Below are 25214 nucleotides of genomic sequence, written 5' to 3'. Positions count from 1 at the left end.
CTCTGATTCAAAACCTAATCAATCCTCGGATCAGTTAATATTTCCTATCGATATTTACTGTCTCGATGTTCCAATATGCAAATATTAAAATTCTCTCAAATAGAAAATCCCCGACTGAAAAGAATTTCCAATACGCACTCTCAAAAGAACGAATTTCAACTAAATCCACTACTCGTTCAAAAAAGAAAAAAGAGAACGCTCCATCACTCTAAAATCCCAAAGTTATTCACCGCCAGCCATTTCAAACCCAAGGAATCCAACACATAAAACACCCATCCACCCACACGATGCAACGCTAAAACCTTCTGAAAACTGATCAAACAGTATTATAACAAATTCGAACAGTAACGCGTACTACCCTGACGGCCTCGTGTGGGCAGTTGAGAGGAACACGAGCGTGTCTGGCTAAAGTTAGCTTGTCGCAGCTGCAGCTGGCGCGAACGCGTAGGATTTGCTAGTACATAAAGCGTGACAACGTCCGCTTCCTCGGTGCTAGACCCACGCTGTTCCTTCCCCTTGGCTCGCGTCCTGGCCAGCAACCGCGCGTAACGCGAGATTTCTTCGCGAAAACCAGCTCGCTTATACGTGTAACGCGCTTGTCCCTATCAACGAGTAAGTAATTACTCACGATGAACCGCGACCAACCATCTCTCTCTATTAAAAGGTACGATAGACTGAGGCGCAGGAAAGACATAGAAGCGCGCAAGCTGATCCGATCACGCGAAATTACCAGATAAATTGGCTCGAATGTAATCGGAAACTTAATGGCCGCGATTAACCCCTCGACGAGGAAATTGCGGCTTAGGCCGGTGACGAGCTGCTCGCTTTTGCTTAGAAATTGTGCGGGTATGCTTGGCTCTTTCTTTTTCTCCTCGTTCTTCATTTTTTTCTTTCTTTTTCAAAGATTCCTACAGTTCCTTTTTAATGGACGCGCGAATGTCGACTATTGTAATTGCAAGAAAACGATTTTGCAAGAAAACGAGATAAAAGAAAAGGTTTAACTTTGATTGGCCCGATGTTTGATATTAATTGCGTGAGTTGAACGTGCGATGAGGAAGCTTTTACGGACGAGTCGATGGTTCCATTCGAATCGTGTTTTTATTTTGGCCTTTATCGTGATTGAAACGGTGTACCAATAAGATGGACACTTTTTCAGTTTCGATTGGTCGAGCATGCAATTGCAGGGATCTGTATTATCGGTTAGCTAGGTATTTTATTAGAGAATGAAATGTAATATAAGTAAATAGAGATCGCTCATCTTTCTTAAAAAGTAGCTTCACTAAAGGCGAGGATTTCTCCCTTCTCTTAGTTAGTAAGGAATCCATTAATATCATTCAACGAAAGGATAAATAAAACTTAATCTGTACCTAAAAACTCAGGATTTCTTACTTTTGTATAAAAAATGGAACTTGGCGTTTTATCAAAACGTTATATAAGTTCTCTCATTTTCGTCCAATTCACGCAGTATCAGTTGACTCTTCAGATGACCCTGATGGCGCCATCTACCAGGAAATCCAAAGACTGCGCGAAAATTCACCCTCGAAGAATCTTTCCTATCTGTCCAATACCGATTAAGTATTCAAATTTATTCCCATCGATCTATCAATTTTCTCTTCCTATGAGATTTATTGCTGATATTTAAATCTGATGACGCTAAAGTTGGTGATTAATTCAAATCCAACGAAAGAAGTCATCGTGGATTCTATCGTGGATTGCAGACAAGAAGGGATTAACGCATCTATTTGCGTAACTAAACGGTTTTTGCAAATTAATTCAGCCTTCCCGCTGACAGACGGAAAAATTCTTTACACGCCTCTCAGTTTTACAGTCGCGACGGTCCCTCAGGTGAAACGCATTACGAGGGAAGTCCAACAGCGAAACGGCCGAGAAGAAAGGCGACGCGGGATCCGCGTGGACATTTTTTCGCGAAAACACGCGTTTCTGGATAATCGAAGGCAGAAGAAGAAGTCCAACAATGGCATCGTCCCGAAGAGGATCGATAAACGAGCAAGACATTCAACGACCCTCTTCCCTAAATGGCCACGATGAGGCTGATACCATTAAGGGCATGGCGCGAGTTACGCTTCCATTCGCACAAACTCGTTGGAATCACAATCGAATCCCCGTAATGATCGATCTCTGTAGAACGAAAGAAACACATCGAAAGAGATTCCCATTTTTCTTTGGAATATCAACACTAGGAGGAACCAAGCTTTATCATTTTTGCAAAGTAGCCCTAATATATTTTAATCTTTGCAATCGTGCAAATGTTTTCGACTAAATTAATTTTGTCTTTTGTTGAAAATGGAAACATCATCAAGTCGTATTGATTTGATTATAATCATTTATGTGTGGTACATCTAGATATATCGTTATTTAAGAGTCTTAGGATAGTTGTTATGTCGGTTTTTAAATTGGAAAAAATCAAGTATTCAATAGGTAAATCCAGATATACAGGGTGGTTGGTAACTGGTGGTACAAGCGGAAAGGGGGTGATTCTACGCGAAAAAGGAAATCGAAAATATAGAATAAAAATTTTTCGTTTGAGGCTTTGTTTTCGAGAAAATCGACTTTGAATTTTCGCTCGGTACGCGTGCACTTTATCACGTCTCGTTATAACGGATCTCACTGTAGATGTCTCGATGGAAAAATTAAAAAAAAAATTTTTATTTTATATTTTCGACTTCTTTCTTCGCGTAGAATCACCCCCTTTCCGCTTGTACCACCAGTTACCAACCACCCTGTATATGGTAAGGTATAAGTTGATCCAAGTTAGATAATGTATTTATGTATTATAACGTAATATAGTTAGTTTAAATGAATAGATAAATAGTAATAAAGATAACAGAATAAACGTTAATAGTTTTATTGAAACTCGCGTGCAATTGAAAATTCATAATTTACTTCAGATATCGAAATTTTACTAAAAATAAAAAGATGCGCTAAGATTCAGGAATAGAAACTTACATATTAAAAGCTGGTAATTCTAATGTTGATATTAGAAATACAGGATATTGGAAGGGGAAGAGAGAGACAAAATATGGTACTTACCTGATTATCCTTTCTTTTTTCTTATGTAAAAAATTTACAAATGTTACATCTCCTCGTTCGAGTCTTTTATCTTATTGGTTGATTATTTGTGTATAGTGAAAATGTTCAAACGAAGTAGGTAGAAATGATGTAGCTGTTGATTCGTGGATCGTGTAGATGGCGTCTCTGGTAAGGGTACGCATCATTCTTCCGACCATATAAACAAACGATAAGAATTCATGGTAATCCGAAAGAATTGCAAATTTCGTATCGAATACTTGGAAAATTTAATTTACAACGAATAAGCGCGTTTGAGCATTATTTCCATAAAACTGAACTCAAATTGCGAGCACCAATGGACACGAACAAATTCCGCAACAATTCGTAACAGACTTCGATCGTTCTTCACTTCAAATTGAAACTTACATTAACTTTAAATTGAAACTTAAATTACCAATTTCAAATCGATCAAAAAGAAATTTACGAAAGATGAGCTAACTAAAAAAGAAGTTAGAATATAAAAATTCTCGACGAATTACCTTCGAGATTCGAGAATTTGCTCAGGCTCATCGATCCTCGCTAATTGAGATCAGCCCCTTAAAATTCATAATCAGACGAATTCGTAAATATATGTATATAATTGAACACTCGAAGACCAGGCAACGTTCAATGTTTCACCAGTTTATTAACCCTCACATTTCCATCCCTCTCTTATTGCCTATTGTCCGTAGTTCCGCCGGTTGTGACGAGCTAAAAAAAGCAGGGAGGAGAACTCCGTCGTATGTCCAGTCGCGAAAACGTTCGGGGTAAAAAACTTAGAGGTGTTCCACGATTCTTAAAGGAATCGACACAAAATGAACGATCGTGTGCGGTAACGAAAAGGTTCCGCGATGGGCGTCCTCCGGTGCTGTACAAATATTGTCGTTCAAAGTGATATACAAAAGGAATCGCGTAATCGAAATCGAACGACGATTTTCTTCTTCTTTTTCCTCTTCTTTTTTCTTTTTTATTATGTTATAAAAGGGCTACCGGAAGAAAGAAGCAGGGGATCGAAGGTTCAGAAAAATTGTGCGTTTATTAGAGAAGATGACGCTCGACCAATTTCACCGGCTTCTTCTTCATTCACTTCTTTTTCCACCGACGTTTCTCGTTTCTTGCCCCGTCTTCACGCACATCAACCCCCGCGTCATTCTTTTCCATCCCCGTTTCCAAGGGGAAATGCTTTCGCGAAGAATCGCTTCGTGTCTCGTTGCTTCCGGTAGAAGTCGCCTTTTCCTTCATATTTCATCGTCATATACCTCGTGTATACGTCAATATTGTTTCACGACTGAACAGGGGCGAGGAGGAAATGATTGGATGTGGTCGTATATAAAAATCAGTTTCTGTCCACCATAATCGTTCTCTTCTTCGAGAATGAACGAAGCTTACGTTTGTTCTCGTTTTAGAGATGTGTTTAAATGAGATCACACGTGAAACGACAGTGGTTGATGGGAGGAGAAAGGGTGAACCGTTTCGTCGTTATTTGATCGATCAGTTGGAGGGTGGAAAACAACGAGACGGGGGTTGTAAAGCGTCAGCTTCTGCCTGTGAAATGCTCGATCGCGAATGATGTCTTCTCGCATGGAAATGGAATACGGAAGAATGAAAAAATCGTCCGATATTTGTCTCTCTTTCTCACCTTTACGCTCACTCCCTCCCACTCTCTCCCGCCCTTTCTCTCCCCCTCGTGCGCGCGATTCGCACCCTGCCACCATATTTATAATGCCGAACATATGTAGCACATGAGTGTGTGTGTGTGTGTGTGCGCGCGCGCGCGCGCGTGTGTTTGTTTATGTGTAGGTGAGATTTCATATATATTTATAATATATATATATATATTCTTGTTTTAGATTCCTTTTATATTCATATATATATATTATGTATATTCATATATTCGCATGTATAATTAGTTTTATCCTCCTTCCTCCGCCATCGTGTTTACTATCTAGAATATTATCTACAGGGCAGTAGCCAACCGCTGTGACTGACTGTGCGAACTTTTTTAGTATTTTTCACTCTTTGCTTTTTTTTTCTCTGCTTGTTTTCCCGTGCAATCGGCTCGCGACGATTTCGCGCGTCTTTCCCCTAAGCGTCGCTGATCGACGAGCTTCGAGCGAGCGATTTTTCTCTTTTTCTTTTTTTTTTCCTTTTTTTATTCTTGGCGCAGCCACGTGACCAGGGGCGTATGTCAACCCTACGTCATTATCACGGGGAAGTAAAGATTATAGAAAATTTGTGGAACAAGAAGAAAATGGTAGTATCAAATGAAAGTGTCGATATAAAGAACTGTAGACTCAGATTTTTAATCGTTTTTTTACTTTTTTCGCTTTTTTTTAATGCTTACGTTTTGTTGTTGTTTCTTTTGGTTTGCAAGGTCAGGGATGAAACAGCGCGAACACAGAGGAACGTGACTCCAGTTCAGGTGTCCATCGGTTTTACTTTTACTCGTGGTCGTTGGATGGGTAAAATTGTGAGGTTCACAAGAGCGATATGGAACCCTGGTCACGTGTCTGTTCATGTGCATGTGTTGGAGCGCGTGTCTCGTCCAAGACACGCTTAAATTCGGTTCGTTTCCGCTTTCGCAGTTCCACACTCATTCCTCGTTTTCTTTATTTTACTCTTATCTTTTCCTCCTTTCGAGCGCGCTGCTGTGAGATCCATCATGGTGAGATCAACTTGTCGAACGTTCGACCGCGTAAAGTAACAACCCTTAAACATCGATTAAGTACCTTCGATAATGAATCGCGGGTGTAAAAAAAATTTTTCGGTCGTTTACACAGCGTCGAACAGTATCCGAGCGAGCTTGAACGTCTCGCGCGAGAATCGAAGATATCGCGTCGCGTTCCAACTTCTTCGATCGTTCCATCTTTGTAAAAAAAAAAAAAAGAAAATGAAAAACGAAAGGTATCCGTTACATTCCCTCATCGATAAAGTAACGAAATTATATTAACAAGAACGATAACTTTGTGCAACAATAGGAGACGAAGAAACGTCACGCGACGTGATACTGTGTTCTCGCCGCCGCATCGATAGTATAACGAACGATATTCCAAATGTCAGTTCGAACTCGCGGTCCAAGTTGAAAACTTTCTCGCTTAGGCCTTTTTCTTTCATCCACGCCATCGTCTTCGAGCGATTCTGACTAGATCGTGCATCATTTTTACTCTTCGTTTTTTTTCTTTCTTGGTCATCCACGTGAGGCGTGTTCGATCCACGGTGCGTCTCGCTGGCAGTAACTTGGTGTACGCTGTTCGGGGACGACGAGCTGCTTCGTTCATTCGGATGGAGGCCATCTTGATGAACGATCCACGCGAAAATAGAAGTGAAACGGCTTCCAGGTTTGCAATGTGGCAGGCATCGATGAGGGAAGATCGTCGAGGATTTCTTTCTTCTTCTCTCTTCTTCGTCTTTTACATCCTTCCAAAGAAGAAATTTTCTACTTGCGCACGATGCGATTCGATCGGTTGATTTGGTTGATCTTTGGCTGTGTTCCGATGCGTATTAGATAATAAAAATGGTATCTGTGTATTCTCTAACTCTTTTCAAACGAAATTCTTTACAGAGTTTTCGTTTGTTGCTGAAAGATATCGATGCAAGACGGAGAAAGTCGAAGGGATGTCGGAATGCAAGGGGCTGAATTAATTAAATCTCAATTAGCAATCGGATTGTCGAGGCGCGTAGCCTCTGGGTCGATCTCGAATCGCCGATGCAACGCGGCATGTTTAAAGAAACGGCGATTAAACGAGGAAGAACGTTCAGAGAATAGTGTCGAGGGTTCGTTGAATTAGCAATTCAAGATCGAGTACATGAATTTGACAAACAAATTTGCGAACCTGCTTACGTTTCTACGATGCTAGTGCGATGGTAATAAAATACTTCACAACGCCTCCGTAATTGAATTATGCTAACGCTCTTTGATATTCTTTGACCTGGTATTCTACAGTCGAACGACATACTTTTCATCGAACGAGTATTCCACGAACGAGGCCCATTTACCATTTATTTGCTAATAAATTACTTCGATCTGTTCATGGTCCCGTTGCAGAAATCGCGATTTGTGACGAGACGAACCGTACGTCACCGATTTTTGAGTTCGTCTGTCAGATTACAAATAAGGATGCCATCAAACGTGCAATATGTATATATATGTATATATTTATTATCAATATTCAAGGCTCTCAATATCATTGTACGTATAAAGAGATCTTCGGACGATCGATAGATATCGTCAATAAATATTGAACATACGAGAAAATACGGTTTGTCGCAATAAATATTGACGATACGTCATCATTGGTGATATCATCAATATTTATTGACAAGCCGCAATGATGTTGAGAATCTTGAAATATTGACATTATTGATCGTCTGAGGGCACCCTAAGACCAGACGAAATGTCACTCCTTTTTCTATGAAAATAATCTCTGCCTCTATTAACAGAGATCCGTTTCATCGTCAACAAGACATTGAGAAAAGAGTGTCTTCTTTTAATGGGAGCCTCGTCACGGAATATTCGTCGTTTCGCTACTCTTTCGTTGATATTTTGGGGGATTCTAAGTATCCAACAATCGATTCTATTAACGACGATCGTTTCCAGCGATGGAATTGCTTCGGCGATTTTCATTTCTTCGCGCGTCTCTTGGAACATGCAGAGCCCCCTGTGCTGCGAGAACTCGGGTCATTGTCTGTCTTGTGCAATTTTAATCACAGAAAAGTAGGATTGAACAATATCGGATGCTCATGCACAACCGAGTACATATTATTAATGAAATTCTACGAATCGCAATTTCACAGGTTTGACGAATACAGTTTGACAAATGTAAGCTTGGCAATGAAAACATTTAGAGTTTTATAAATTACAAATCATTTCGACGTGATACCATAAAATTTGTCTACGACCTAGAAATTGTGACTTATCAAAATTCGCTAATATCATTATCGTGCAGGATCCTGATATTTTGAATGACTCTATCATCCTGAGCGACCCAAGTTCCAAACGATTCTATCGCAGGAAATTCCTCGAATCTCTAGATCTTCCCCAACTCGTACGATGAAAGAGGTTCGACTGAATAGAGCGAGAAAGAGAGAGGGGTTGAAACGAGGGGACGAAGAAAAACAATGGTACAAAAGAAGAGAGAAAAAAGAAAGAAGAGAGCTCGAGAGCGGGGAGAGACAGAGAAAAACACGACTAATTCGTTATCGAGCGAGGGGTTGGGGTGGTTATGGTTATGTTTGTGTATGGAGGAGGGGGGAGAAAGAGAGAGATCATCGGCGATGATCAGTCGCTAAAGACGATGGAAATTAGGAACTTCCTTGAAAGATGAACGTCATCCCCGACCGACCCGCGTGTGTATATGTCTCTGTGTTTTCGATTCTTCGATCTATACTCGTGTGTCACGCGTGAACGAGCGTGTGTCCATAGTGTCCTGGAAGAAAGAGTCAATGGATCAACGCAACGTATACGCGATCCTTTCATGCTGCTCTTTCCTTTCTCTACTCTTTTCATCCTAGTCCTTGCTCCTTTCTTTTCAATTTCTCGTCGTTCCTCTTCATCTAGTTACTTTTATTTATTTAGTTCAGTCCATCGTCAAGTTCGTGCACGTTGGCCCCGATGTGGCATCGCGTGGAAGAGCGAGTCGCGAGTTTCGCTTCGGAAAACTTTTTATTTCCTCTTTCTCCTGTATTCTCCGACGAGAGGAGAAAATCTTCGAAATCTCCACACGCTTGAGATCCCGATTTTTATTTCATTCTATTTTATTTTATTTTATTTTACTTTATTTTATTTTTTTTCATTTTCTTTCTTTTCTTTGTTTGCTTTATGATGAGGGCAGAGAGATTCGTCGAGGCGCGACACCTTAGAGCTGATACTATTTCTTGTTGTTTTCACGCCGATGTCCTCCGGCTTCCGTCGTCATCGGCCAGCGTTGACAGCGTCGCGGCGTCCCCAATGTCGCCTCGGGGCTACCTACTGAGAGACGGAGGCTGTTGGTCCGCTGCCACCCCATCGTCCTTTTTTTTTTTTTTTTTTGGTCGTTGAACGAGCGATTACGTGGTGGACCTCTTCCCCTTCGACTTGGCTGTGTTGCCGTGTTCCTGATTGCTCGATCCCGTCGTTCCGCTGCTCAGTCTCGCCGCCCGTCGATAGATCTCGCTGTTCACGAAACGGGGATACGAGTCCCGGTGCATCAGGGTGTAGATCTGCAGCTGGGCCTCGTCGAAGGTGTTCGGCGTTGGCTGCACCATGTTACGGTTCACTATTTCGCGCACTCGCGAGTCCAGACTCACCTGAAAATTGCAGGCGTGTGTTAGAAGCGTTGTTCGCTACAGCTAGACGTCGCAATTGTTATAGGGCAAATTTTTTAAATCATGGTATAACAGCTAAAAAGTGTGTTTAATTAGAAAATTTTGGTTACGAATAATAATTACTATTATATAAATTTTTTTGATAATCATTATCAATTACGAGAATTTTATTTTAGTGGCGAATAACCATTCTCGACGACGGAAATTTAATTTTGCGTACCAGCAACCAATATAAATAACCGGAATTTTTCTTGATCACCAGTAACCTTTATCGATAATAGGAATTTTATTTTGGTTACTAATAGCCATTATCGATGACGGAAATTTAATTTTGTTTACCAGTAACCAATATAAATGACCGGAATTTTTTTTAGTTACCAGTAGCCGTTATCGATGGACTGAATTTTATTTTGGTTATCGATAACCATTATCGACGGCAACAATTCTTTCTGGTTCACGTATTCGGCTACTGTCGATTGTTATTACTGATAATTGGTATATATTCGTCGACAACGTAGAGGATATTAATTATAAAACTTGTATATTTTCATTAACAATGAAAAAAGACGATATGAAAATATATGAAACAAAAAATGGGTGGAAGATATTGCAGTAGAGTATTTGTATTAACACTTGTATTAATATTGTTTCATATATTTTTATATTTTCCTTTTATTTAATAAAATACATAAATTTTATAATTGGGTATTTTTATATTGTCAATGAATATTAATTGTCAGTAATTTAGGAACAATTGACTATAATCGAACGTAACGAGAAAAAGCTTTTGTCATCGATATTGGTTAGCTGTAACGAAAAAAAAATTCGTGCCATCGATAATGGTTACCGGTAACCAAAATAAAATTCGAGCCATCGATAATGGTTTCTAGTAACGAAAAAAAATTCCGATCATCTGTATTGGTTAGTGATAATTAAAATTAAATTTTCGACATCGACGATGGTTACTGCTAGCCGAAAACAATTTTAATCATTCATAATGGTTATTCGCAATCAAAACAATTAGGAATTAATATTTTTTAATCATTTAATTTTTTAAAAATGATTTGTTGATAATTGATTTCACTTGAAATAAAAATTAATTTTTACTCAGTGATTAAAAAATGTGTAAAATTACTGCTATTTTGAATCTCTGGCTAGAAAGGTCGATGTGTGATTTGTGAGATCATATAATGCCGCGTTTATGCTGTGAAATCGTCATAATATGATGTCGCGTTGTTCGTCTGCACTGAACATTAAAGATGCAAGAAAAATGCAAGCTAGGAGTATGTAAACATAATTGTAACAATATTTTATTAATTTTTGGTATTGATTTTTAGATTTGCATAAATACCTGTTAGCTTAGATTTTTAGAATTTCTTTAAGTCTAATTATTGTAGTTTGAGACTATTTGAATCTGTCAACGATCAAAACGATAAGATAATTGTTGCTAAAACAATATTGTAATTTCCTTCTGTTGAAGAAATTTTGAAATCTTTCAAGAGATATATCTGTTAAAGAAATTTCTGTCCCTACAGATGTTTGGACTAAGCTTTCTCAGGTGAAGCAATGACGATGTTTGACTCTCGATAACGAAAGCGATAACGATGCAGACGATCGGTCATTTGTACAATATTCTACAGATTACGGTATTTACCGAGCGTATTCGAGGGCGGCAGATGCCTACTCGATTTTTTCACCAAAAACAAACACTTTATTATAGTACAAAGGAAGTTTAAGTAGGCCTTTAAAGAAAAGACACCAGTATTTATTCTTTCTTCCAATCTACTAAACTTTTCAAGCTTGAATTGTGTCAAGTTTTACATTATCAATAATTCCAATAAAAATTTAAATTAAAATTATTCGAAATTTAAATTAAATTAAATTTCCCATCTTGAAACCCCATCATACTCTTCTCACGTCCAGGTACAAAAATGAAAGACCTTTGGTAACAAAGCCTGGATATCGTCATAATAAATCAAATAGTTTAATATAGCTAAGCCTTAAATTAATCAAATTCTTCATCCCAACTTAACTCGTTAACTTGGCTCGGCTTCACAAACTTCTTATCGAAAAAATATCTACCGCTCTCGCTTCGCTAATATCACGCTATAAAATTTGATTCCACAAAGATCCAATTTTATAATACACATTTGCAAAGTTCCATACGCTACCTAAATTCTAATCGAAAAATCATTTGATAAATGAAATTGCTAAAAATCCGTAGAAAGTTTACTACTAATTTAGTTAGTTAATCTAGCCTGAAACTAAATAATAGAGCCATACAAGCATCACGAACCTCTTTCTCCGAGACTGTGGATATGTAACGATCGTAGATGTAGCGTGCGTTCTCTTCGATCTTCTCGGAATTGCTTTCGTGTTTCAGTTGCTCGCAAGCGAGCCAGAACGCGATGTTCTCCTCGCTGTATTCGCTGAGGAGGAACTCCCTGAAGAATTTACGGCCCGCGTCGCTCCTCATCAGTTTATCGAAGGACGAGCCCCACGACCTGATCTCCTCCAGGCTGCACTCCACGTTTCCATCAAGACCATCCAAGCCGTCGAGTCCGTTCCCCGTGTCGCACAATTCGCTGTGTTCCACACCCGAGTTCCCTTTCTTCTTCCCCTGATCGATCGCGCCTCCTGCGCCTGCCGAATTTCCCCTCAACGCCGACAAACTGTTAATTTTGATTTACGATTCCTTTTAGTTTGTATTTCGATAATCGTTCGAAATAGTTTTTGGAAGTTTCGGGGGTTGGATGATCGTAGGTAAATTCTTACGCATTTATGAGAAATTTCAAAGTGCAAGAGACGTACGTTGATACAGGAAATAACTGAGGTAGAGTGCTTATTATATAATATTTCGTAGGTGAACTGATTTCTGCTTGGATCTTATCTCTCTTACTTCTGTGTTTATAGAAACATGAGATTGGTTAAATATCCAAATATCAGTGTGATCATAGGGGTAGGTTTGGAAGAATCGATTTTATACCGTGATTCGAAGGTTGTTTTTTTCCTTCTCGGTGAGGGTGCTGAGTATGATTGTACGGCAAGGCAAATACAGCCTTTTGTTGGCCGGTTATTTCATCTGAGTAAAGTTATTTGGGGGAGAAGAGTTTGTGGAGTGATTTGAGGGTTGTTTCTTTTAGTGCGAATGTGGTGTGGATTCTACGATAATAGATCTTTTTGGTGATTGATTATTTTATTCAAGCGAGGCTATTTGCAGGGTAGAATCGACTTTTTATTGCCATTTGAAAGATTCTTCTTCGCGAGGGTGCTAAATGCGATTGTATGCTAATGTAATACGTTCCTTTGTCGATGGACTATTTTACTCGAGTAAAGTTTCTAGGAGGAGAAAATCGACTTTCAGTTCTTTTCCCAATCCAACTCGCGTGAGTGATAAACCATGAACTGCAACGGTCCTTCTTTCAAAAACTGAAATTTCCTCCGCGAATTTTTACACAATGAACGAACCATGCAGGCGTGTCTTTCTTCGTTACATTCATTTACTAGTAATTTCAGTAACAGTAAAGAGAAAGATACCAGATACCGTAAAAACCACCAGGAATTACCTCAAAATGCCCATTTCACCGATTCACAAACTCGAAACTCGTAAAACAAACGATCCACGGTTAACCACTGCAATTCGACCGACGATGGCCACGGAACCGTAAAAACCAGGCCAAAGGAGGGGAAAATTCACAAAGGAAGTGGAAAAGAAAAGTAAAGATTCCGCGACGCTTGTCAGATAAAAAACTACAAACCGAGACGAAACGGAACGAACGAAAATAAAGGAGACTTTGTACGGTTTTCTCCGCGCGACGGAACGAGCTCCATTATTCCGGAAGCTCGCTCGTTTCGTTTCAGTCGACGACGATAACGTGTTGGAAGAGCCCGTGAGTTTCGTGGATAAACAAGCAGATAGCGATGGAGAAAGACGCGCGAGACATCCAGTCGGAAAAACATTTCCCCCAGTCCACCAGATTTCCGTCGAGAATGGACACGTGTTACGCATCCGGCGAGGGTTCCGTGCCAGCCACCGCGTAATCTATCGACCCAGGGGCGGTTATCGCCCGACTGAAACAGTCTGCCGTTCCAAAAAATTCGACCAACGCCGCGGCGAGTCCGTTTGCTTATCGTACGAATGCCTTTTTATTCGAGAGGGGATATTCACAGAGACTCTGTTCCGTTTCTTCGTGTATAAAGAGGCAGATCTATGGCTACGAGTTGTTTGTTTCGCGTGGAGGAGCGTGAGATTGGTGGATGTTCAATGGGCATTAGGGTGGATTTTCTCGGGGTTGCTAAAAAAGTTTGCCAGTCGATCGATGCTGCTATATCGGTGAAATAAGAAGTTTTGCTTTAAGCTGACGGGTTTCTGTTTTATTATCTCTTTCCCCTTGGAATATGAATTTTGAATTTATCGAGTCGGCGATATTTGTGGTTCCGTTTTGTCGCTTACGTTAAGAGATGCTGGTACGAATATGTATTTGCGGAATGAGATGCTTTAGTGTCGAGCGTGGTTTAAATTTTGTCATCGACTTCGTTTGAGGAGATGAATTCGCAGAAACTTATTTGGGTCTATGATATCTTCAGTGTCTGTTTGTCAGCTGTAAGTTAGATAATCGATAGACGATGTGACGAATATTGGTGGAATGAAAAGTTTCAGCACGAGGGTATTTTAACTTGATGGACTTAATTTTTGTTAGATTCTACGTTTCAAGGTAGGAATTTTAAGTAACGTATTAAGCTGATGGTATTTTTAGTTTCTCTTTGTCGATTAAAAGTTAGGCGAGATACCAAAATCTCTTCCGATATTTTCAGCAATGTGAATGGAGGTTGATCTTGTTAAGTGGGATTTTCAATTTCTTTCGTGAAAATCGAGAGGAATTGCGCCATTCGTTTGCGTTAAAATATAGTAAGATGCTACGGATCGAAAAGAAGAAGTAATTTGAACGAACGCAGATGGCCTGCTTACCAATTATGCCTGCGTGCAGCATGAAACACAGAAAGAGTGTATATAGGTATGGCTGTTCTTCGATAAATAGGTCGTAGCTCCGTTTTAAAGACAATGGACTGACGTCGTTTCGCTTACGATTATATTACGAAACGCGGCGATAATGGCTTGTCACGCGGCAGGATACGCGAGTTATCGCGGGACGGTTTCGAGGATCGATCGTCGGTTACCACCGTCTCTTCTTTTCCGCGATGGACGGATGAAAACGTTCGATCGACTCGTTGCTTTCAAGTCGAGCGCGTTTCAACTCGAGATTTCTAGTAAAAGTACGTTTTTTTTCTTTCTTTCTTTTTCATACGCTTATGACGAGTCGAGGTCAGCTTATTGTCTTTAATGAGATGCTCGGGACATAAGCGTGGATGCATTGCAGGAAGAGTGACATGTACTAAGCATGAAGCATCGTGAGGACGAAAGTTGTGGAATTAATAATTGAAGTTGAGAATTGTATTTAACTGAATCGAATAGCTGGTACGAATAAAAGGTAATGACTTTCTGTATAAGCACAGTCATTGAATTAATTATTACAAGTTAAAACATCTAGTCTTCGTGTAATATATAACTAATATTAGCAGTTGACCAATGCAACTGACATCAGTGTTACCAATCACGGGAATCGCTATTTTCTCGTACGAACAATCTTTGTCTCTTTAAATTTAACGCTCATCTAGTATCATAAGAATCTAGATGATCATAAAGTAACTTTATAATTATATTTAAATTAAGTTACTTAATCTCAGATTAGCCAGTTTTCATTTGTAGTCCGTATCTTCTGAGACAAACGACGCTAATAGTTTTCATCGCATAAACTACGCAACGTAAGTGAACTAACCTACTATAAAATCAGATAACTCGTTTCAAATTACCAATATCGCCTACCTATGTAACAGTGGCAATTGAAGCTTAATAGCTCTATATAACTCTAAATGACAACTAACAAAAAAAAATTACTACGATAAAAGGGCAGCTGAATAATAACCAACAACGAAAATAATCAGCCAGTACCAGCCCAAAATCAAAAACGAAACGTACCTAACCAACCATTCCCGTGATAATAATTTTGACAAAATGATAAGGGCTTGTAAAGAAAAACTACGTGACCTTCCACAAACTTTGTCAAACCATTGGTGAAAAGAAAAAGCGGGATGTAGACAGGCACATTAATACCACGAGCAACTACAACACCAGCACCAGCACAGGCAACAGTTGTCCTTCTTCAAGCGGCCCATGATTCCGGATGACTGGCGTTGCTGTTGCTGCTGCGGCTGCTGCGACGAAGGTTGCTGCTGTTGTTGCTGCTGTTGCTGCTGCTGCGAGGACTGCTGCGAGTTGCCCGATGATCCGCTCGCCTGGCTTTGGCTCTGCGCGCGGAGCCGGCACCCACCGGCGACACCCTCGCCACCCCCTGCCCCGTGACTAACGTCGATCCCCATTGCAGTTGCACCGATTCCGCTCGACATCTGCAAACGATATCTGCGCTGGTCAGCCAGCCCTATCCCCAGCTCCGGAACCCATCATCGCTCCATCTCGCTAAAAATACACAGGCGCGCACGCCGAGTCACTGGAGCAACCGATCGACGCTCTTCGGCCTTTTCGCGACCTTAACCTTCTTTGTCACCGATTCGCCGAGAACACAATCTTACGGTGGATTAGCATCACGGTGTATTCCATTTTGCATGGAAGAAATTCGATGGTATAGTTTTTAGAATTTTCTTTGGAAATATTTACGAGAATGTTTAGTGGAATTAACTGAGAGGCAGCGTATAAACTATAATTACAGGCTGAGATGAATTGAATAAACGATGAATTGGATCAAGTACTCGTGTGAGTGGAATCAAGAAGATTGGAATGGTATATAATCTTCGAGGAAGTTAGGAAAGACAAGTTTGGAATATGAATAGCTTGATGGAAGAAAAGCAGGAACGGTAAACGGCGAAAGAGGAATTGGATTGAAAAGAAAACTTAGGGGTAGAGTGGGAAGAAGTGGTAAAGAATACTATATTCTTTGCAATATTCTTGGGAAGAGTTTGAAATGTGCAAGACTTAATTGAGGAAAAGCGGTAGGAAACGCGAATTGGCTTGGAAAGGGAACTTAGAGACGTGATAAGAAAAATTCTGATCGAAATTAATGAAAGCTGAGTAATGGCGAGTTGAGGGAGTAAATTGAATTGAAAGAGAGGGCTTAGAAACGGGACAGAGAAAATTACAAAAGGGAACATCCCTTGGAATCTTCTTTGAAATTTTGGAAATTAAAAAAGCAATGGGGTACGCTCTTTAGGTTTCTCTTTAAAAGTTTCGAAATACCCCTTTGAAACGTGACAGAATTAATGAAAGGAACGGTAAATTGGATTTACAGGGAAAACTTATGAGTAGAATAAGTGCATTTGAAGAAAAAAATGTTCTTTGGAATTCTCTTTAGAGATCACGGAAATGGTATTTAGAACGTTGGAAATTTATTAAGAAAAAGATGGTAAGAAAAGGATAGAAGACGAGGATATTTGTGATCTTCTTCTAAAATTTTGGACACTGCGTGAAAGAATCGATAAGGAAAAAAAGTGATAGGGATGGTAAATTGAATTGGAAGTATCTAAATGGAGAATGTAGAGAAATGGAATAATTTGAAGTTTGTCAGGAGAGTGAAGAGACACGAGTAGACCAGCCTTATGGATATTAAGTGATATTAGGTAGAGTCGATTCTAAATCAGTGTGACTATTGGTAATAATGAGCGAAGATTGATCACGGAACTCTGTGTGCGCTCGAAAGCGACGATTCGAAATCACATTGTAGATTCCGATTGCTACGTTAGTATCAACGATGAAGAATTTATCCTCCAGAGAGTTTTAATTAGGGGAATCCGATTAAGAAACGCGGAATCGACGAAGAGAGGAATGTCGTTACTACGAATATACCGTCTTATAGAAATGTGTGCTAATTACAGTCTACAGTCGGTAATAAGGAAAGTGGTTAATGAACGTTTCCTTATTACATCAAAGCCTTAACTGTAGGTAGAACTACCAAGTCTATCAAAATGTGGGATTTTACATTTCTTTCAATATTTAGCAAAATTTGACAAAATTAGAAAACTAGAATATATATATATATATATATATATATATATATATATATATATATATATATATATATATATACCTATATATATACCTATATATATATATATATATATATATATATATATATATATATATATATATATATATATATATAGGTTGTAATTAATATTACTTATCGTATTTTAAATCAAATTATTTATATATAGAATACTTCGATACGCTTAGGTCGATGGTTCTTGAGTTAGAGGGGCCAGCGATAAGAATATAATTATATTTCAAAAATAAAGAAAATGCATTCTGCATCAACTATTATTCTGAGTTAGTATTAAGAATTTTCCTTAAGTAAAGAAATTTATTTAGCAAGCGAAGAAATTTATTTAATAAAGAAGACTGTGTATTCTCTGAAAAGGCAAGGAAACTCTTGTTCGTTTGGCAATAGGTTTGAATAGGTTGAAAGTTTCGGAGTCGAATTTAATCAAGGTAGAAAGCACGCACGTGATTCCATTCACTATTTTAGAATATCAAAGCATTGAATCGACGTGGCCAGAAAGAGGCCGCTCCCACGTATCGGGGTAGCTTTTATTAAAAAAGAAAAAAAAGGAAAAGGGTTAACTATGGGCTAGTGTATGGCATGTACCAAAACTTCCTCTTTCTTTCTCTCTCTATCTCTCGCCCCATATGTATTTGAACACTCGAAAAACATCACAGTCGGCTCGCACGCGGAAACACGATAAAGTCGTTAAGCTCTAATTGAAACAACCTGACCGTACGGTAATTGACACATAAGCTTTCAAAAGCCAACCAATTTGTTTGGATACGATTGTCGCACGCTCAGCTGCACCTATCGATCCGTTAGTATCTTCGAAGTGGGCACGGAAACGATGAATTCAAAATCTCACAGGAAACGTGTGAAATTCGTGAAACGCTGGACGCCACGAAAATTCTTGAAAATTTTGAAGAATTTCTCCAAAAATTCCGAAAAGAATGTTTAAAAGAGTACTACATAGAAAGATTCCAAAAAGACCCCAAGAACTTATAAAAAATCTCAAACATGAAAAAGATCGTAAAATGTTTTCATCGCAAAGATTCCAAAAGGTTCTCAAGGTGTGATCGAAGTAGCCAAAAATTTTCAAAACTTTGACTATGTTTTAACAAAAATTCTAAGATACTTGAATTCTACAAGGTCTTCAAGATCTCAAGGTATCGAAGTATCATAAACTTACAAAATCTTTGTAATGTTCTAAAAAGAATTTTATCAAATTTCAACAATTAAGATTCTGAAAGATCTTCAAGCTTTGCAGAGTATCGAAGTACCTGAAATTTGAAAAATTTCCAAAACCAAAGAGACCATCGAGATCGCAACAAGTTCTCGAGGTATCCGATTATCTTGAATCGAAGGAATTAACCCCTCTACTAAAGCGAAATCTCGTGGATCGCCTCTTCACTGATCACAATCGCTCTCTCTTCCTCTTTCTTTCCCTATTCGCTTTATTTTTACGCGGCGGTGTATATCGATGATCCGCTTGGCGAGCAGCTTTGCCACGATAACGCTTTCGAGAGTCGCTTATACGGGCTGTGGGCACCGATTGATAAACAGCAGGCCTTCGTGCGGCGCGTGTGCGTGCACGAAGATGGAAGATCGAAGCGTTTGGAGACGAAAACGCGTGCCGGTTCATTGCCATTGCGAATCGCGGTCGCGAACGCGATTTTCGCCGATGACGGAGCGGACAGGCGGAAGTGGAGGGGTGAAAATCGAAGCTACCACGAGAAAAGCGCGTCAGACGGCGCTCCGAGGAAGAATTCACAACTCAGCGAGTGTTAGAAGATGAATTTTCTTGGAAAAAATTGCAGTGTACTTATAAATTGGAAAATTATCTATTTAATTTTAACCAAGGTTCGTTTAATCTCAGATTAAGTTATGATGGTTGCAAGGATCAGTCGATTTAATTGATTTAATTCAAATTGGATACTTTAGGGGAAGTGGACGTGTTAGATGATGTTAGGATATATTAATTTCGTTGAACAATTTTGTTTGGTTTAATAATTAATTGGAAATTTATTTATAGGTTGTAAATGTTATTTAAGTTAAGCTGTATTGGTCGATGCGATAAAAGAGGGTGGTGGTTTAGAGTGGTTTCAGAAGATATTGTTTGTAAGAACTTAGATTAGAGATGTAAAGAGGAAAATGTTTATATATTGAAAGCTATTTTTGGAACTATTTCAGTATACAATGTGGTACATTAAAAAAGAAACGAGAAGAAAAAAGGAAGATTGGAGAGGATCCCTTTTTCGAGAATGTCAAAATTCAAGCTGTATCTTTCACGATTGCTTGCAAGTAATGATACGATTTAATAAAGCGATAAAATTATTCATTCTTCAATGTTACTAAAAATAAAGGGGTAATTTTTTATCTTTAGCGTTGTATTCTTCGAGTTTAAAACGAACGTATGCAAATAAATCAAGATTATGCAACGTAAATAACGAAAAAGTTAATTAAACGTGAAAAGATGAAGAGAAAAAAGTTTGCCAATAAAACGATAAGGAAAACGTGGATACAAAATGATCGAGGGATCTCCGGCGACTATTGGAACGTTGCCTAAAAGTGCATTCGCACAACGTTTACATATTCCGAAAGATACGAAAACATTTTCATTTGTGAAACATTCGCGTAAAAAAGGAAAGAAAGATTTTCCCAAAGGCTGCATTTCTATTTTTGAATACCGTATTCTCCGGACGATATTATAACCTTGTTCGAGAAAAGGCTTTTTCCGAAACATCGTACAGCATTCGTGCACCAGTGCAACAAGCTCAGACACTTGTTGATGCACGTATCATCATCGAGTGGCAGTGACTCGAAACGTTAAAGCGTTATCGACGCTAATGTGCAAGAGGATCGACCCCATCGACGAATTGCTCCATTCCAAAGCACGTGCATAACCTGACCAAAGTATGTCAAACCCGTTTGTATTGTACATTGAGTTTATTTTACCAATTTCAACCGACTTCGTTCCTTCGAATCATCGTTCCACGTATCTTCCGATATTCCAGAAACGAATGTACAAGTTGATCGAGGGTACTGTGTTCGAAAGTTATGATATTGTGAATATTTAGACTTTTATGTAGAGTGTTAAAAGATATGTAGTCAGTATTTATAGATTCCAAATAGATGAAAATCGTGGAAGAATTTTACGTTAAAAAATGTCGACTGAGATTTATTGTTTATCAATATTATGCCACAAACTCATCGTATTTCATAAATTTATTATTAGACTGCGGATGTTTATGCATTAATGAGGAGTAAAATTTGTAAAAATATACGGAATATACGTATACGGGCAATGCGTATAGTATATGCGTATAGTATTTTAGATCTCGCACTATAATATCTAGATTATATGTATATCTGTTATATATTATATATTATATATTATAAATCTGACAGATTATATCTGTCGTTCATAGAAGTGTTCATAAAAATATGAATTTGCGTAAACAACCGCAGTCTACTTCCAATAACAGCTTCTTAGGGGCACTTTACCTGGATGTTCAAACCAGTGACCTAGATTTCAATTATTTCCAACTCGCAATAACTAACCTCGAAAATAAATTTTCTTCTAACCTCGTCCAATAAACCGATAACGAGTAGCACACGAATTTTTCGTGTCGCGAGGATCGCGAAACCTGGATTTGGCGCGTGTGTCGGCAACAACTATTCATCCGGGCCGAATATAAAGCCCGGTTGGATCAACAGGCTCGACACAATCTAGCTAACCTAAATCCTCGCCACTGCTCGACGTTTTCCAGCTGTTAACTGTTCCTACTATGAAACGATTCTTCAATCTCTTCTCCCATTTTCCAACGCTCATGAGAATCGCTATTTGAAAATCAAAAATTCTATTACCAAACGAACAATAAAATATCCACGAAATATAAACGGAAAGCAGACGCATAGTGAGCGAGAGAGAAAAAGAGAGAGAAAGAGAGAGAGAGGCAGAAATATGTATATATATAGGGGAAGAGAGAGAGAGAGAGAGAGAGAGAGAGAGGGATAGGGAGAGAGGGAGAGAGAGAGAGAGAGAAAGAGAGAAAGGAGCCACACAGGACGCAAGCTCTCGCTCGCATCTCAACCATCGACAGGGCATCTCTCAATCGATATCACATCGCCTCACCTCTATCATGTTCCATGCGCCCGAAAGCGAGTCCAGCTCGCTTCCCGCGTCCCTGCGATCTCAGCTTAAGGACGTTCACTTGGTCGAGCGAACGCGACCAAGCAGCCTTTTAATCCGAACTTCGTTATCCTCTTCGTCACTTCCGGTGCGGTACTCGTGAATCGTATCGCTAAACCTTATCCCGGTCCACCGGCGGGACTCAGGCCTCTTCGGGCCTCGCCCGAACCCTGCATGCTCCCAGCACGCGCTCTTCGCAGCCCTCGTCGCGTATGTTACAATCGCCTCAACCTTTTTCACTCGTGCCACTCACTCACGGACGGACACATACGCGCGCACCACGCACCACACGCACAACGATGCTCTTGGGCTACGCGAGCCGCCCCTTCGTCACTGTGCTCTTCTTCGTAGTCTGTTCGCGACCGACTCCCTCGACGATGTTCTCCACGACTATGCTATCAACGTTGATCTCAACGAAGTCGGTAGCAACGTCGGTGTTTGAACAACAACAATCGGTCAACGAATCGGCGCGCCTTGGTCCAGCCAGCGGATCGTCCTCAAGCATTATAACAGTACACCACCGGCCATTTCCCGCCCGCTGGCTCGTCCAGCCTTGAAAAGCTCCCTAAACAGAGCTTCCTCTTTCTCCTCTTCTTCTTCTTCTTCTTCTTCCACTCGTTCGCCGGCAACACGATCACCAGCGAGACGCGTTCAACGGCACCCAACAGCAAGGCGACACCACGACGACACCCAACCCCATCCAGCGAGCGGAGCAGCTCCGGCGACAGGAGAGCAACCGCCGCGGTGGTGTAGAGCGCGCAGATCGGCACACGACGCGAGAAGGGAAGGCGGATGCGCGACGGTCGATCACACGCCAAGGGAAAGATAGACTCTCAATGGCGTCCCCTATGGGTGGGCTCCGGTGGCCGCGCCGCTAGCCAGACTCCACTGTCGTTGATCCTGTCCCATGAGGATTTCGTCGCTGTCCATCGACACCACCACGACGACCAACGAACCTCTATTTTCTCTCTATCTCTATCGGCCAACCAGTAGAACGATTCTAATTTCGAATCGTTGGAAAGCAGGAGTGTGTACGACGGGATGGATGGATGGATGGATGGATGACGAGCGTTTCACGAATTCCACCGAATTGCTCCACCGGTTAACTACGATACGTCCTCCAGCCACGGTTCGGCACGACGATTCGATACGATGACGACGGCAGCGAACTATTATGGCGAATATTTAGTAACGAGCAGCAACACGTAGATCGGGGACGAGAGAGTAGGTTGGTGTCTGCTGGCTGTTGCTCGTCTTGGTCGTCTTCTCTCGAGGTTCGTGGTCGTGCAGCTCACGGCGCGGTTCGTTCGGGCTGTTGCTCGCGTGGGCGGCCAGAACACGGCGCTGTTCTCGCTACGTCGCGTCGTCCGCTACGTTGACGGAGTATAAATAGGTTTCGTGGCTCTGTTTGAAGGTGCTGCGTGCAGGGCGCTGGCGCCGCCAGCAGCTAGAGCGCCGCTACCGCCGCCTCTGGCTGTTCCGTTTCGTCGCGACGCGTTGCCTCCGCTCTCGTGTCGTCGCAAGTTGCCGTCCTCGTGTTCGTCCTTTTGCGCCAAAACACGCACAGCCTGTTGTTGCTTCTGCTCACCGTGTATCGTTATCAAGAAGGATAGTAAAGGATGGATAAGGAGTCTCGTGTTTGTAGCCGCTGAAAGGGCGGCGAAAGCTAGCAGCAAGTGGAAGCGAGGGGAGAAGAAACGCGAGACGCGATCGGAGCGCGCAGGGGCAGAGGAGAACGGCGCGAATCGGGCGGAAGAGAGAAACGGAAAGGCATCGCGGAGCAAACACGAGCCTCTCAATTCATCCGGGCAATTCTTTTAAACCCTTTCGATTCCACTCGCTATCGGGCTTGCGTTTGTCATTCAAGCGTATCGAGTGAGCTGGGGGAGACAGAGAGGGAAGTTTGAACGGTGAACGGTAACGAGGGAAACGGATAGGATGAGAGAGAGAGAGAGAGAGAAAGAGAAGGAAAGAGAGAGCGAGAGAGAGAGAGAAGGGAGAGGAAGGCAGAGAGCAGAGCGTGAACGAGTTGGTGCGCTGGTTATTGATTGGCAGAAGTCGAGACCAGAGGGAGAGACAAGCCCACGGCGCTGTCACGCTGGACACCGACCAGCTAACCCGCTTACGTTCCGCCTCGAGTTTCTCGCGAGCCGCGTCGTTTCCACCGGAACTACCCAGAACGTTTTTCTCCAATTTGATCCTCTCTCCCTCCTATCGAATACACTCTCGACGATCGACGATCGTACGTGATCGCGAATACGAAATACGAATGTGATGGGTTGGTTCTGTCGATCGAATCGAGTGGTAGCTGCTGAACGAACGATGTTACTGAACCCCGTGAACGCGTGCTCTCGTTTATACACAAGGTCGCATGGAAAGAATTTTACACTGGCTGACCGGAGTTATCAACGTGTGCACTATGCATCGACTATATTACACGTCGTTCAACGATCAGTAGCGATCGGCGATCGATAGCGCAAGTTTGTCGGAAATAAAAAAGAAACGGAACAGGGTCATCGAGTTGTTCGGAGCGATGGGGTGTAGGCCAAGGGTGGTACTACGATCGTAGCCACCGATCCGGCTCGAAGCACGGGACACTTTTTGCGCTGACACTTTCCTAGCCACTATCACCAGAGTGTACACTTCCTTGCAGCCTCTCTCTTCTTCTCCCTTCTCCCTCTCTATGTTTCAACGGGCCAGGCCGTCTTTCACCCCGTTTCACCGTGTGGCGTGGTGGAAAACGTTCGAGGCGTATTTCGGCGTGTCCCACGACGCGATTGCCCTCTTCCTCCACCACCACCGACCACCTTCTTCGTTTCCCTTGTCGCGCACACACTTAGAATCGCGTTAGCACACACACGCTCTTCTATGTGCTACACGCCCTCGTTTCTCACCCCCACGGCCGGATCTCGGACGAATGTTCGTAAGAGAGCAGCCTTTCTCTCTCTCTCTCTCTCTCTCTCTCTTTCTCTCCCCCTCTCCCTCTATCTCTCTCTTCCTCGCGTAGTTTAAACAGGTTCTTCGCGGCCAATATGGCGGATACCGCGCTGACGCGATGCGTTGGCCACCACTGTTGCCTCCGTCGTCGATGGTCTCAGCGACGCTGACGCGAGGCGTCGCGACACCATCCTAGCCGCCGCGCCATCGCTACACCGTAAAACGCCGACGCCGACGCCGACGCAGCCCGGACGTCGGGTTCATGCTCGCGATCCTGCGTGCGAACGACCTACTGATGGACGCCTTTCTTTTTTCCTTTTCTCTCCGTCGATCGCATTACGTGAGTCCTTTTAGCTTTCTCGGCTAGAAAGAGGGTTGGGGAGGGTTGAAAAGAGAGAACAGTGTCAATGAGCCCCGGCGAATTTTACGAGTTTGGACGGTTCCACGTTGACTTTTGGCGAATGGGGAAAAGTACGGCGAGAGACGATTAATGTATGAAATTTATACTGAAGAAATAAAAGATACGTGATATAATATAATACGTAATGTAAGGGATCCTTTTCACGAGGGAATGTAATTTCCATAATACAAGCCTTTATTCA

At 41.3% G+C, this 25214-nt stretch overlaps 1 protein-coding gene across 1 annotated transcript; it reads right to left on the bottom strand.

Moving 5' to 3' along the window:
- Positions 1–3695: 3695 nt before the first annotated feature.
- Positions 3696–25214, bottom strand: LOC126871970 (regulator of G-protein signaling 17). The gene is made up of 5 exons (XM_050631389.1): positions 21619–25214; positions 15545–15837; positions 14342–14350; positions 11669–12044; positions 3696–9354 (listed from the first exon to the last, which is right to left on the bottom strand). Exons 1-5 carry the CDS (start codon positions 21625–21627, stop codon positions 9115–9117), a joined length of 927 nt encoding a protein of 308 aa, XP_050487346.1. The 5' UTR covers positions 21628–25214; the 3' UTR covers positions 3696–9114.

This window comes from Bombus huntii, chromosome 12 (genome assembly GCF_024542735.1).
Source record: "Bombus huntii isolate Logan2020A chromosome 12, iyBomHunt1.1, whole genome shotgun sequence".
In the NCBI taxonomy this organism is placed as follows: domain Eukaryota; kingdom Metazoa; phylum Arthropoda; class Insecta; order Hymenoptera; family Apidae; genus Bombus; species Bombus huntii.
The sequence above is the reverse complement of the archived record's forward strand: the minus strand, read 5'-3'. Positions and strand labels throughout refer to the sequence as shown.